Raw genomic sequence first — 15,839 nt, 5'->3', positions numbered from 1 at the left:
TATTTTTAAGTGATTAAATTGTGCTTTATATTGAGATACATACACACACACACAGAGTATATATAACTTGTGTGTTTGTTTTTAAATAATTCAACATCTTTTTTATTTTGAGAGGGAGTCTCGCTCTGCTGCCTAGACTGGAGTGGAGTGGCACAATCCCAGCTCACTGCAACCTCCGGCTCCTGGGTTTAAGCAATTCTCCTGCCTCAGCCTCCCGTGTAGCTGGATTACATGTGTGTGCCACGGTGCCCGGCCAATTTTTGTATTTTTAGTAGAGATGCGGTTTTGCCATGTTGGTCAGGCTGGTTTCAAACTCCTGACCTTAAGTGATCTGTCTGTCTCAGCGCCACCATGCCTGGCTAATTTTTGTATTTTTAGTAGAGATGGGGTTTTGCCATGTTGGCCAGGCTGGTCTCAAACTCCTGACCTTAAGTTATCTGTCCACCTCAGCCTCCCAAAGTGCTGGGATTACAGGTGTGAGCCACGGTGCCTGGCCTACTTGAACATCTTAAAAGAGCCTAACTCTATCTAAACCTATAGGGGTTCTTGACCTAGAAGACGTATATTAAAACTCAGAATTTAGCCTAAAGAGAAGTATAGCCTTTGATAATAATTTGTTCTATTACTTTTATTTAAGTATAAATAGAAGAGAACAAAACCTCTAAAAGCAATTTCTACTAAATATGTAAAAGTCCAGAGTAATTTATAAACTGAATTAAAATGAAAGCAGAAAATCAGAGCTGAGTTAACCAGGATATTTATGCCTTACACTGATGCTTACTGGGAAAGCTCCCGGTCGTCCCTGCAGCTCCTCCACTTCCTTTATGAGATCTTGTATGCTTTTGTTGCTAGGACGTTGCCAAGGGTTATTTTCCACATTGCTTCCAGGATAACATGGAAGAACACTGTTAGCAAACTGCCTACAGAGTGGACACGTGAATTCTCCTTTGTCCACCGAGAAGCCCTGAAGAACCTGGTCATTCTAAAAGACGAAATAAACATACAGATGCATGATATACACATTCATAGAAAACAAAAATTATACCACCCATTTTATAGTAAATTAATAAACCATACAAAAAAGACATCTCTAATATATGTCATAAAGAAATAAGCAAAATCCTTCATTTAACTGTTAAAGTTCACCAAATCACTTCTTACATCATAGCAATTACATAACACTTGCCCTCACCAATACACTGTTTAAGTATCTTACTCTTCTCTCAGTATGAAACTTTCAAGTGATGGTGCAATTAATCTGAAATGTGGATTTAAGATAAAGAATAATTCAAAAAACAGGCCACATTAAAGTGGGTTGCCCTCCTCTTACCCCATACCCCTGTTTTCATAATCTGTAACTGACTAGTGGGAAGATTATCCCAATGCTCATGTTCTTTGATCTAGGATAAATAGCTTTTAAGAGTAAATAAGCCTCAAAAAAAGTGACTTCTAAGGGGTCTAACTGCTAAATACAACTGATTGGACAACTGAGTTAGTGCTCATTTCATTATATCTTGCATCTCAGGTACTTTGACTAAGAGAACTATGAATTCTATTTTTCACTTTTTGACATTAACTTTTTAAGTCCTTAAAAATGTAACAACATATCTTCCTAAATCCAATTCTACAAACATTTACTAAGCTCCTACTACATGATAAATGCTGTGCAAGGTGATAGCATAAAGAGTTAAGATACATTTTTCCTTCTTAAGGTACTCACGATTTAAAAGCAAAATCAGGCAAATAAATTTAGTGTGATAAATGCCACAACAGAGAAGCCTTCCCAGAGAAGAAGATTTGTGAGCTAAGTTTTAAAAATACACAAAAAAGTGTGCTAAAAAATTGGGGCAAGGGTCCTGGTCACAGAATAACATTCTGTGATAAGCTTCTTGACAGCCTTAATTCCAAAGAATGCTAGATACTCTTTTTTGCTGTAACTGAAGCTAGGTTCTCTCCCGAAGCACCCCCAGAAACCCTCTCAACTCACCCTCCTACATCTCTCACATCTCAGCACCCTCTGGTGCTGGCCCGAGATCATTACTCCTGCATTCCCTTGTCTTTGTGGCTCATGTCATTTAGCAATACTATCCTTTTCCTTCCTTTTCACTGCCACCTACTGCCCGCAACCACTGAAGACTTTGGTACCTCGATATGTTTTCCTCATCACTCCAAGTCCTGCATCTTCCTATGCAGTTTCACTATATATGTATACAACCAATCTTATACCTTAGTCCTTCAGCTCCTTAACCTCATCAGCTCCTATAGTTTTGGCCTCCACTCTACTCCAGCACCTGTTACCATAACAACATCCTTGTCCTGTAATAACTCAAAATTACTCGTGATCTGAAAATATTAAATTTAAACATCTTATATTCTGACTACCAACTTCCACCTCCTTTACTCCCTTCTTCTTCTCCCAGTTCATCAGGTTTTTCTTATCCTATCTGCACACCATTGTCTACCACTTCAAAAACTCATGGCAACACTTCCCATTCGCCCTCTACTTGTCCTTTCATCATTCACACCAAACAAAGCCTTCATACTAAATTAATCCAATGTATGCCGTCTCCAATTCTGCACTCAAACTGAGTGTTGTCAGAGAAAAATAAAATGCCTTCTTGCTACAAACTGTTTCCAGCCTCAACTTTGTCCTTGAATACTGCCTGGCACTCTTTCTCTACATCCTAGGAAGCACTCTCTCATCCAATCCCAAAGTGGTTTTCCCGGTTTTTTTGTTTTGTTTTGCTTGAGACGGAGCCTTGCTCTGTTGCCCAGGCTGGAGTGCAGTGGTGCGATCTCAGCTGACTGCAAACTCCGCCTCCAGGGTTCATGCCATTCTCCTGCCTCAGCTTCCTGAGTAGCTGGGACTACAGGCACCCGCCACAGCGCCCGGCTGATTTTTTTTGTATTTTTAGTAGAGACGGGGTTTCACTGTGTTAGCCAGGATGGTCTCGATCTCCTGACCTCGTGATCCTTCCGCCTCGGCCTCCCAAAGTGCTGGGATTACAGGCATGAGCCACCACGCCCAGCCTTGTTCTTTTTTTGTTTGTTTGTTTGTTTTGAGATGGAGTTTTGCTTTTGTTGCCCAGGCTGGAGTGCAATAGTGCGATCTCAGTTCACTGCAACCTCCACCTCCCGGGTTTAAGCAATTTTCCTGCCTCAGCCTCCCGAGTAGCTGGGATTACAGGCGCTTGCCACCACACCCAGCTAATTTTTGTATTTTTAGTATAGATGGGGTTTCGCCATGTTGGCCAGGCTGGTCTCGAACTCCTGACCTCAGGTGATCCACCCACCTCGGCCTCCCAAAGTGCTGAAATTACAGGCATGAGCCACCGTACCTGGCCCCCAAAGTGGTTTTTCAAACCACCTCCTCACCTGCCAAGTCACTCACCTTCCCCACCCCTGCCCCCTTTACTCTAGGAGCATGAGGTTATACCTCATATCTCAGACAGAAGAGACTCATGGCAACTCCTTCAGCATCCTGCCCTCTCCCATCACAAATATATAATTAATTAACCCCATCAATCCTTCCAGCTACTTTCTTCTTTCTATCACCTTTACTCATCTCTCTCCTAAGTAGTCTCCCAAACATACCACTACATGACCTAATGTGTCTAGTGTCTAATGTCTAATGTGAGACTTTGTTATTTCCAATCAAAATCGTTCAGTGTCATCATCACCTATCACGTTGATTCCTTCTTTCCCCTCGTGCTCCAGAAGATTGTCCTTCTAAATATATTTCAAATCTATATTCTCCTCTCCATTTTCATATACATCAGTAAGTCTAAGCCCCCACCACATTTTTTCTTACTTTTCTGCAATTCCCTTTCTCCACAACTGTCACAATGACTCTTCTGGACATTTTATATTTCTGCTTAGGAGTCTTTAATGGCTTTCTCTAAGGAATCTACATAAAGTCCAAATTCTTTAAATGGACCAGAAGGCCCCTTACAATGTAAACCTTAACTACTTATCCTGTCTCATCTCTCATCACTCAAGCACCTTACTTCATCAAAATGTTCTGGAACCTGGCAGATGGCCGGGCACGGTGGCTCACGCCTGTAATCCTAGCACTTTGGGAGGCTGAGGCGGATGGACAACGAGGTCAGGAGATCGAGACCATCCTGGCTAACATGGTGAAACCCCGTCTCTGCTAAAAATACAAAAAATTAGCCCGGCGTGGTGGCGGGCGCCTGTAGTCCCAGCCACTCGGGAGGCTGAGGCAGGAGAACGGCGTGAACCCGGGAGGCGGAGCTTGCAGTGAGCCGAGATCGCGCCACTGCACTCCAGCCTGGGCACAGAGTGAGACTCCATCTCGGAGGGGAAAAAAAAAAAAAGACTGTGTATACCTAACATTTAGCATGCGTACTGTAACTGTTTACTTGTCTCTCTTACATAATACATAGTAAACTCATTGAGGGAAGGAACTGTGCCTTATGTACCATTGTATCCACAATGATTATCATAGTATCTGGAACATTATAGATACTGAATAAATATTTGCTGAAGGAATAGTTGAATACAGGCATATGAAAAATGCATAATGTGTTTAAGGAACTAGTAATTAGCTTATTAATGTTGAATTGATGGAAGACAACACTAAAGCAATAGGCAAGACCAGATCCTGGAGTACCTGAATGCCATTCAGAGAATAGTGAACTTTATCCTATCAGGAGGAAGACAGCAAGAGATTTTAAGCCAACAACATGTATTGTTGATTTAAATTTTAGAAAGCTCAATGTAGTAAATAAGTTACACCTGGAATAAGGAAATCAGTAAGAAAGCAATTCCTATAATCAAGATGAGCGAGGAAGGCATACACAAAAAAGTAGCAGTGGGATTAATGAAGGTAGAATATAGTCAAGTGAGATTTAGAAGGCAGAATCAATAGAATTTTGGTAAGGGACTGAAAGTGAGAGGTGAGGAATAGGAAGGAAAAAAGAGATATCTACTGCTTCTGAGTTAGGAACATGAGAATATAGTAGACCTGTATTTAAGAAGTTGCTTTTAAGAAGTTGTGCTGCTTGAACTCAGGAGCGTAAGGCTTCAGTAAGCTATGATCGAGCCACTGCACTCCATCCTGGGAAACAGAGTGAGACCCTATCTCAAAAATAAATAAATAAATAAAATAAAAGTTACACTGAAGGAGAAAGAGAAGTCTTCAGCTATAGGAAAATAAGAAAATGTAACGTCCAGGGAAGGATTCTGAATGGGAGAGGTTTGAACTCAGCTCCTGATGAGCTGAGAAGGGGCAGAAGAGGCAGAAAAACTGAAAATACAGAAGAAAAAGAAGTTACCTACTGATGAATTAAGGCCTCTGAGGTGTTGGGGAGAAAGGTCTACCGGAGCTCAGGCAGAAAAGTTATTCCTGAACAGAAGAAGGGCTACAGTACTACCTCAAAGAGTAGCAAAGAAAAGACTGGTTGGGATGTTGGACTCATTTATCAGGGAACAGAAAAGCAAGATAGGAATCTAAGGGAATGTGACAACAGACACTGTTTTCTTAATGACAAAGGAAGAGACAGAATCTGTTAAGAGGAAATGAATCTTGGGGAGGCAAAGGTTTGGAATAGCTGCTGAGGAAAACAGGAGAGGGAACTGATCAAAGACAGGTAAATGAATTAATAGGCAGTATTTATAGCCCATAACCCTAGTCTAAGCCACTGTTATAGGAAGCCACAAGTTTGTGATAATAATCATTAACCTAGTTTTATGACTTTTCAAGCTGGGATAGCTGACTGGGTCTAAAATCAAAGGAGGCTGATTAAATGAGATTGACAAGAATAGAATGGGTATAGTACAAGAAGGTGAGGATAGCAAAGAGCTAATACACTAGGAAAAAATTCAAAGGGTTAAAGGACTATAGATCTTGATGTCAGAGGCAAATCACAATAATGAGAGTGAAGACAAGAGAACTTATGTGATAATCATAAGGTGACATGGTAGGATATTAAAGCTTAATATTTCAGAGAGAGTAGCAAAGTCTAAAGTGCAGCCATGAAAGTCAGTTGCTAAAGTGAAAAAAATTTTTCTTTTTTTTCTTTCTTTTTTTTTTTTTTTTGAGATGGAGTCTCTCTCTGTTGCCCAGGCTGGAGTGCAGTGGTGCAACCTCAGCTCACTGCAACCTCTGCCTCACAGAGTCAAGTGATTCTCCTGCCTCAGCCTTCCAAGTAGCTGGGATTACAGGTGCACACCACCATGCCCGGCTAATTTTTGTATTTTTAGTAGAGACAGGGTTTTGCCAGGTTGGCCAGGTGGCCACATTGGCCAGGCTGGTCTCGAACTCCTGACCTCAAGTGATCTGCCCACCTCGGCCTCCCACAGTGCTGGGATTACAGGCATGAACCACTGCGTCTGGCTAGTTGCTAAAATGAAATTGAAATTAAAAAATGAAAATCCTTGAAGTTGAACAGGTCTGTGTTAAAGTGAGACTGGATAGTTTATACGATGATCAAAATCACCTAAAAAAGATGAGCTGGAATTGGGATGTATATACTATAAAAAGATTTAATACCTGGAAAGATACATGCACCTTTAAAAAATTTTTGCAATCAACTTACCCGTAATGATTCCATGTAAGATTTATGACAATCTATATGTAATGTGTGACCACAGGTTTGTACATAAACACCTCCTTCCCAGCCAATTGATACTGCCAAGAGACATGAACTCTTCAAAATAAAAAGAAGACAAATACAATTAATTTTAAAGAAGTACAAACATATTTAAATATTAGTATGTCCACATAAACCTCTGCATGATTTCCTATTTTTATATTAATGTGGAGTTTCTATTCTTGTGATATCAATTAATGCCTGACTAGATAGTCTTAAGGCACTATCTTTAAAATTGGAATACCATGAAGTTGTAGCTCCCAAACTTCTATACTCATAATGAAAGAGAATAAATATTATGAACTAGCCTTCGTCCGCTCCATAAAATATATGCTCTCAATATTACACTATAGTTCAGTATGAACTATACTGTTGCTGAGATAAAGTATGGTACTGAATCTCTCTCTGATTTCTGACATTAACAACTTACTTCTTGAAACGCCTACTTTCCTCTGGTTTAATGCTACTCTCTCTTGGTTTTGTTCCTGCCTCTTTAACTGTTTTTCTCAGCCCTCCTTCTAAGGATCTTTTTTTCTTCGCTTACCCCTTCAATGTCTATTCCTCTAATCCTCAAGGTTCTATTCTCAGTGCAACTCCCTTCTCATTAAAACTATTTTTCCTAGTGATTTAAGCAGTAATTTTGACTACCCCGCAAGCTTAGATCTCTTGCCTGACTGTTAGATACAAGTACTCATGCCACTCAGAAATCTCCAGTTTAATGTCCCACAGACAATATAAAATCAATGTGCCAAAAACGTAAATTGTTATCTTCTCCATGAATCATCTCCCTCCTCTTGGTTCAATAACTCCACAATCTATTTAGTCACCAAGTCAGAAAGCCAAGAGTCATTCTATATCACACTCTTACCTTCATACCACAATATCAGTTCCCAAATCATATGGATTCTGTCTCCTAAATAATTCATGATTTTGGTCTTTCCTCTTCATTTCCAGTACATAATATTCAAGTCTATATCCCACGGAGTGGGAGAAGTGGTTCTTAAACAGTTTCTTAACTCGTCTCCTTAACTCAAATTTGTTCTCTCCATGATGTAACCTCCATACAGCTTTATAAAGTACAAATCTAGTCACAAGAATAACCCAAAAACATGCCTTAATATTTACAAGGTCTTAATATAATATACAATAAAGAAGGGACCCAGACTATATAAGCAAACTATATATCCTTTCCAAATTTGTTTTTTTTTGTTTTGTTTTTTGAGGTTTTTTTTTTTTTGAGATTAAGTTTCACTCTTGTTGCCCAGGCTGGAGTGCGATGGCGCGATCTCGGCTCACCACAACCTCCGCCTCCCGGGTTCAAGTGATTCTCCTGCCTCAGCCTTCCAAGTAGCTGGGATTACAGGCATGCGCCACCACACCCAGCTAATTTTGTACTTTTAGTAGAGACAGGGTTTCTCCATGTTGGTCAGGCTGGTCTCGAACTCCCGACCTCAGGGAGTGATCCACCCATCTCGGCCTCCCAAAGTGCTGGGATTACAGGCATGAGCCACCGTGCCCGGCTCCAAATTTGTTTTAAAAGTTTCTTTCTTTCATCTTTCCTTTCTCTTTTACATCTTCAACTTCTCTTTCATTGCTAATTCCTCCCTCTAAATCTATAAATAGGCTGAAGACTTATTCTCCTAAAATCTCTTTCTTAGAATTTTCATCAATTGGCCTCTGTCAAATAGCATTTGGGCCTAAACTTTAATTCATTCTCTACAATCTGTAGTAAATAGATGGGTGGGCCAGAGCAATATGAAGGCACAAGATCTAACAGGACTGGCAACATATGATGAGATTTGAGAGCCATCAAACAAGCATGTACTTACATGCTTAAAAAACTGAATCAATCTTTAAATTTTATTTTTATAATGTAAGATGACCAATGATCTTTAAATGACAGTAAACAAAGTTCCGATATTAAATCAAGACTTCACGAGTATCTAAAGTTGAAAGTACTGTGTATTACATAGTACAAAATGACTTCCCAGCCAATTTAAAGATGTGAAGCTGCATAAATCAAATACAGCTGGTGAGCAGGCTTCTACTGTTACAAATCAGAAAAACAACAGGAGGCCTGCTCATCTTTGTTTTATGTTTTGGAGCTGCTTGAAATAGAAGCAGATTTTGGTGTTAGATCATTTTAGAATGATTGGTAGTCCGTTAATAAACCAGCTGCTCTCTTTGGCACTATACTACAAAAAGGCAATTAATCTGTATTTTTAATAAAAATGGCTAGCTTTTAAAGCTGGAAACAATGAGTCATTTGTCTATACAACTTTTAGACGTTTGAGTTTGCCAGTCAAAAAATGCAGGATAACACTTAATAATGTGAGACTAGTATTTTAGGGAGACCTCAAGTATCCACCACTGTGCTAAGTGCCTAACACTGAAATGTCACAACCTCAATAATTACTAAAACCTCATAAAGAAGCTGGAGTTATCCCTTTTTACAAGAGATGAATGATAACTTTACCAAGATCACTAAGTTATAAGTTCAAACCCAAGTCTGTCTGATTCCACAGCTCAGGTTCCTTCTCTCTGTTGTGTCATATTTCCCATGTGTTACACTTCCATTTTCTACAGTGAATGCACTGTCTTACATAACTAATATTCTACATGTCAATTCTGTAAAATGCATGCATTTAATCTGAAGATAGTAGAATCTACAGTTTAATCCTATAATCAGTATCAGTGCCCACTGATAAGTCATTCTTCTGCTCTATACAGTCTGGTCCAGCTACCACTCTGGTACTCTTATGTTTAGAGTAATTCAGGAAGAAACCCAGTAAGCATCTACAACACACGTAGCATGTGCTAGTCCCTGAATCAACATGAGGCATAGCCCTGGACCTCCAGAGGTATGCAGTCTAGGGAAAATGCCATATATACATAAAACAGGTCTTATAAAAGCATACAAAAGTAATGATGTAGGAATAAAAATCTCACAATCACTAACAGAAACACAACAGAGTATAATCCAACTCAGATTTCAGCTCAGAGACTTTTTATAAAAAAGATATTTTTTCTAGAAATGAATAATTACTCTGGCTGCAAAAAAGAGATACCCTACCTTTTTGCTCCCATTTATTAGATCGTCTCTTCCCTCAAAATTATTATGCTCTTAGGTCTAGGTTTATTTTGATTGAATTTTTAAAAAGTTTTCTATTTGGTGTTGGGATTCATCTTTACCTGTTTACTCTAAAGTAATTAAAACCAGGATTATTGATAGTGGCAGGAGACAGACAAATTCCTAGACAGACAGGGCCAGGTCCCTGGTGAAACCCAACCTCCAAACCACAGACAATTTAAAGCCTGAAAACCGAGCTGCAGTTTCAGGTAGAATCCATGACTGGAGTGAGAACTTCCTTGAAAATCAAATGGTGCTTTTATCAGGTCCACACATGGACCATTCAGCATGCACTCCCCCATTCTGAGACCATGAAAACCATGGACTCAGTCACAAGGCAGCTACCCATTTTCAGGCCCCCTCTCACACAGAAAGCTACCCACTTCAGGTCCCCTCTTGTTGTTGAGATCTTTTCTGTCACTTGATAAAATTCTTCTCTGCCTTGCTCACTCTCTGGTGTCCATGTACTTCATTCTTCTTGGTTGTCGGACAAGAACCTACCCACCAAATGGCAGGAGCAAAAAGGGCTGTAACATGCTCCTGGCCGGCTCACAGAGCTGTGGGTAGCGGAAATGAAAAGAGTTGTGACACATGCCTCCATTCACTAGACTACAGGAGTGAAGAGCTGTGACCCTTCTGGGGGCCCAGACCTCGGCACTCCCCAAGCAGAAGCTGTGACACCCCCTTGGGGCTCTGTGGTTGCTGGTGTCTCCAAGTTTTCGGGTGCCACTGCATCCCCCTCATTTGAATGCTGGCACCCAGCCACAGAAGCTGCTTGCAGCACACCTGGCCCCACCACAGGAAGAGCTTGGAGCTGCAGTGGTTGCGGGATCCAGGCTGGGGAGCGAGTTGAGCGCAGCCTGCCAGCCAGCCTGGGTAGAGTGAGCCCAGTGGGCCCGAGCGAAGCCCAGGCAGAGGTGCCGCCAGCCACAGAGGTTTCTGCCTAGTGAAGTGGCACCAAAAGAATCCTGTGTCATTATGACAAAAAAATAAAGTCTAAATAAGGTGGTAGTAAATTTCTGCAAAAGCAGAACTTAGCATTGTTTCCCAGTTTTCCTTGAAAATAAAATATTTATTGGTCTCTGATTAATAAAGTAATATATGTATCCTGTAAAAAAAAAAATCCAAAGCAAGCCGGGTGTGGTGGCTCACACCTGTAATCCCAACACTTTAGGAGGCCGAGGCGGGCAGATCACGAGGTCAAGAGATCGAGACCATCCTGGCCAACATGGTGAAACCCTGTCTCTACTAAAAATGTAAAAAATTAGCCAGACATGGTGGTGGGCGCCTGTAGTCCCAGCTACTCGGAAGGCTGAGGCAGGGGAATCATTTGAACCCAGGCCCCAGGAGGCAGAGGTCGCAGTGAGCCAAGATCGCACCACTGCACTCCAGCCTGGCGACGGAGTGAGACTCTATCTAAAAAAAAAAAAAAAAAAAAATCCAAAGCAATAAAGAACAAAGAAAAAAGTGTGAAAATATGTGTACACACATACGTGTATTTATACAAACGCACATACAGAGACTGCTACAAAATAACCATAATTTCATTTTAAAGTCTCTGAAAATATATACGGAAGCATGACCCTTATTACCTAACCCAAACTAACAAGCCTAACCTAGCCTTCCTAAATGGGATAGCTTGAATATTTAAAACATCACTTTACATTTATATTGACCTGTATTATATGCAGAGTGACCTATATGCAGAGTGAACCCTAACCTGGTGATTACTGCATGAAAGATCATTATCAGCCCTATTTTACAGATGAGGAAATTGAGTCTCAGACCACTTAAGGGATTTGGCCAAGCTCACATTGCTCAGAAATGGCAGAATCAGGACCAAACCCCAGTTTTTCTGGTCTAGGACTCTTTCTACTCTACACAATACCTCCCTGTAAGTCCATCAGCTCCTGCAGAAGCCACCAGAAACCTTCTTGTCAGCCTAGCATATTAAGGAACCAGACTCTACCCTGGCTCTTATCATCACTAGGTCAGTTCCTATTTATTCTGATTATGTATTCTGTCTTCCACTTATCTTACTAATTTCTTCCACTTCAACCAATGGATTTATGGGCAAGAAAGAAGTTCTATTTGGAAATCTATCCATATAATCATCTCATATAGCTAACTAAAAATAATGTTTTACTTTATAGTTTAAGCTAATATCTTACATTTATTTAATTCAAGACACAGTAGATTTAAAAAACTACAACAGGAGAAAGGAAACCCCATTTGATAATCCACTCAGGAAACATCAAAAGGAATACAGAAATTTTAAAAAGACGTTAACAATGCTGCTGCTACTAAAGTTTATGTTGAAGGCCTTCAGATACTTCTGAGTGTCAGAGCCTGAAAAAAAACTACTAAGTTTGTAGGAAGTCGTAGCAGATATGAATCAAATCCATCCTTACTTTACATTTTAAAAGTATCATAATGAAATTTTATTATATATCTTTAAATGAAAGTAAAAGAGGGAGGCAAAAATCTTCATATAACATTCCTACCATAATAAAAGTTTCTACAGAGTTAATACATTAAGTCCTCACTTTAATGTTATCAATAGGTTCTTGGAAACTGTGACTTTAAGCAAATGATGTGGAACAAAACTAATTTAACCACACGTTAATTGACATAAACAAGAGTTAAATTCCTATAGTATATTTCTGATTACAAAAACATCATCAAAACTTCTAAACACCTAAAACATTTCTAATACGAAACACTGAAATAAATGCGGAGTATGCATACATTTGAGAAAGTTTAATAAAAACAAGATAACGATTTACCCAATTTTTGACAAAACAATGAGTGCTGTCAGTAGTAGTGGTGATGGGTTAAATTAAGGAATAAATGTTTGCAAAGTGAAAATCGTTAAAGAGCACTTCCTATTACCATGCAGTTTAAAAACAATAACAAATATGCGGGTTCACTGAGCCCTTTCATACCACATCGTTATTATGCAGCTGTATAATTGTCATATACTTTATAAATTTTTACTTTATCATATACTTTATAAATTTATAAATTAAAAAAATAATATGTTTTCATTATTTCATTCATTTTCTAGCCTACTTATTCCAGTTCACAGTCATAAGTCGCTGGAGCCTATCCCGCAGCACAGAGCACAAGGGAGGAATCGACCCTGGGCAGGACCCCATCCTATGGCAGGACACACTCACATCCACACCCGTACTGACTCATACCAGGGCAATTTAGACATGCTAATTAACCTAATGTGCAGCACATCTTTGAGAAGTAGGAAGAACTGGAATACCCAGACAAAACCCATAAAGACATGGGGAGAACACATAAATTCCCCACTGACAGTGGCCCCAGTAGGGAATTTATTTTTTTCTCATCAACATTATAACAAAACAATGCTGAAAGAAACGTTATTTAAGGACCTGCTGTACTCATCATTCCACTTAATTGAATGTGTGTATCACACAACAAACATTTAAAACAAAGGTATCACATTTATTACCTGAAATGTTTATTAACAGATTTCCACTTCTTTCTATCCACATATTAATTTTTTTCTAATAAACTTTCAAATTTAACATCAGAATGCCATTTTGGTAAAAGACATGTAAAATTCTGGAGGGAAATAACCATCAACTTGGCAGACAAAAGTACTATTTTATAAAGAGTACTTACATCCTTAAAATAACGCTGTAATAATGAAAGCCTCACATCATGAACGGCTGCACAGGTATCCCAAGGGTAAATCTGCTCCTCTTCACTGATCGGCAACTTTTTTGGCTCAACATTGTCACGGCACTGCCCCAAAACTACATTAACAGATAAAAGCTCATTAATCAAAAATAATCAGTGCCATAGACCTGTAACTCCAAGAAAAGCTGAGTTATTTACCACAAGCAACTCGAATTATTTCACTATTAGAATATTTTTAAAGACCCCTCAAAAAAGTGGTATTCTAGTTTTCTTCTACAGGCTAAATAAAGCTTCACATATGCCAATATTTACTTTAAAAAATAACACTGAACTATGATTATAAACTCAAGATGGATGGATGGACGGGTTCCTAAATCTGTCCACTGAAAAAGCCTACATGATTTAACTCTCCAATATTCACAAACTTTATTTCTAAATATACTATTTCTCACTAAAAGGAAGAAGAGATCCTTGGAGAAAGAGCTGAGTTCAGGGTTGGGGAAAAGTGCAAGGTGAGCCCGGAAGGATGTGTGATTAAAAAGAGCAAGGAAGTGTTCAAACACTGAGGGAGCAGATTTATAAAGACCTGGAGTTCTGGTAAAATCTGAGAAAAGTTGAATATTAAAAAGAATAATAATAGTAATAGATAATACAATACATTCACTGACCCAGGCAAGGAAAATCAAATAAAAGGGTAAAAGGGTGAGTAGAGTCTTAACGTATCATCCTACAGATTACCTACTACCTTACCCAAGGGATCAAACTTAGTTGGCACCACCCATAATAGGACAAATTGACACAGTGAACCTCCTGATGTAATGCTGTTGCAAGGAACATCACCTGTATAATACCCTTGCCAAAACTGTTTAACTTCAATCTAGTAACAAGGAAATAATCACACAAATCCAGATTCTGAGATATTCTATGGAACAACCAACCTGGACTCTCAAACTTTAAGAAGGGGCTAGAGAAACTGTTCTAAATTACAGGAGACTAACAAGAAACGATAATGAAAAACAATACATGATATTTTATTCGATTGTGGATCAAGAAATATCTGCTATAAAAATATTACTGACTCTGACCACAAAAAAATGATATAAGTGTATATGTTAATCAGCCTAATGGTAAAGTGGTATATACATTAATTAGCTTGATTTAATCATTCCACAATGTATACATGTCAAAATATCATATCACATTTATGTACCCCATAAATATGTACAATTTTTATTTATCAAGTAAATAAGAAACACAAAAAATATTGCAGGGACAACTGAGAGAATCTGAATATAAACAGTATTTGATGTTACTAATGTTACATTTCTTAGGAATGATAATGGTACCACAATTATGTAAAAGAATATCCTTGGGCTGGGTGTGGTGGCTCATGCCTGTAAACCCAGCACTTTGGGAGGCCAAGGTGGACAGACTACTTGAGGCCAGAAGTTCAAGACCGGCCTGGCCAACATGACAAAACCCCATCTCTAATAAAAATACAAAATTTAGCTGGGTATGGTGGTGCACACCTGTAATCCCAGCTACTCAAGAGGCTAAGGCATGAGAATTGCTTGAGCCTGGGAGGCTGGGGTTGCAGTGAGCTGAGATTGTGCCACTGCACTCTAGCCTGAGCAACAGAGAGGGACTCTGTCTCAAAATATATATAAGAAATTTTTAAAAAAGAATATCCTTGTTCTTAGGAGTTACATTCTAAAGTATTTACAGATAAAATATCATGATGTGTGCATCAGAAGAGCTGCTCTTAAAAAAGGGAGTAATAGGTTTATCACTGCGGGCCTTAAGTTTTGCAAGGATTTATAACAGCAACAGAAATAAGAGACAAAAGCTGGTAGATGCTACCAGCTAAAATATAATTACCATGATGCATAATCCTCTTAATATGCTGCTGCATTCAGTTTGCTAGAATTTTGTTGAGAATTTTTGCATGTATACTCATAAGGGATATTGGTCTACTGTTTTCCTGTGTTTATCTGGCTTTGGTATCAAAGCTAGCCTCATAGAATGCTAGCCTCAGAATAAGTTGGGAAGTGTTCACTCCTCTATTTTTTGGACAAGTTTGAGAAGCATTGGTGTTAATTCTTTAAATGACTGATAGAATTCACCAGTGAAGCCATCTGGTCCAGTCCTTTTCACTGTCAGATTTTTAAAAATTACTGAATCAATCTTTTTGTTATTAATATGTTCAAACTTTTTATTACTTCTTGGGTCCATTTGGTAGTTTGTATATTTCTAGGAAATCATTCATTTAATCCATGTCATCTAATTTTTTGGCATAAATTGGTCATAGTATTCTCTTATAATCCTTTCTATTTCCGTGAGGTCTGTAGTAAAGTCAATAATTTCATTTCTGATTTTAGTTATTTGAATCTTTTTTAATGTATGCATTTACAGCTGTAAAT

The 15,839-nt window shown here is 38.9% G+C and overlaps 1 protein-coding gene across 3 annotated transcripts in view; it reads right to left on the bottom strand.

The window, feature by feature from the left end:
* The window catches only part of UBR3 (ubiquitin protein ligase E3 component n-recognin 3), a 256,549-nt gene that overhangs the window by 76,331 nt on the left and 164,379 nt on the right, over positions 1-15,839 (bottom strand). For 2 of the 3 annotated variants that reach the window (XM_055379137.2, XM_055379138.2), the window contains exons 26-28: positions 13,402-13,535; positions 6,561-6,671; positions 770-982 (exon numbers count right to left, since the gene is read on the bottom strand). In XM_055379137.2, the coding sequence (XP_055235112.1) occupies positions 770-982; positions 6,561-6,671; positions 13,402-13,535 (458 nt within the window). The remainder of the gene's footprint in view (positions 1-769; positions 983-6,560; positions 6,672-13,401; positions 13,536-15,839) is intronic. The other variant, XM_055379139.2, reaches the window with a different exon arrangement.

This window comes from Gorilla gorilla, chromosome 11, assembly GCF_029281585.2.
Source record: "Gorilla gorilla gorilla isolate KB3781 chromosome 11, NHGRI_mGorGor1-v2.1_pri, whole genome shotgun sequence".
Taxonomy (NCBI): Eukaryota; Metazoa; Chordata; class Mammalia; order Primates; family Hominidae; genus Gorilla; species Gorilla gorilla.
This window is presented reverse-complemented; position numbering and strand designations above follow the sequence as displayed.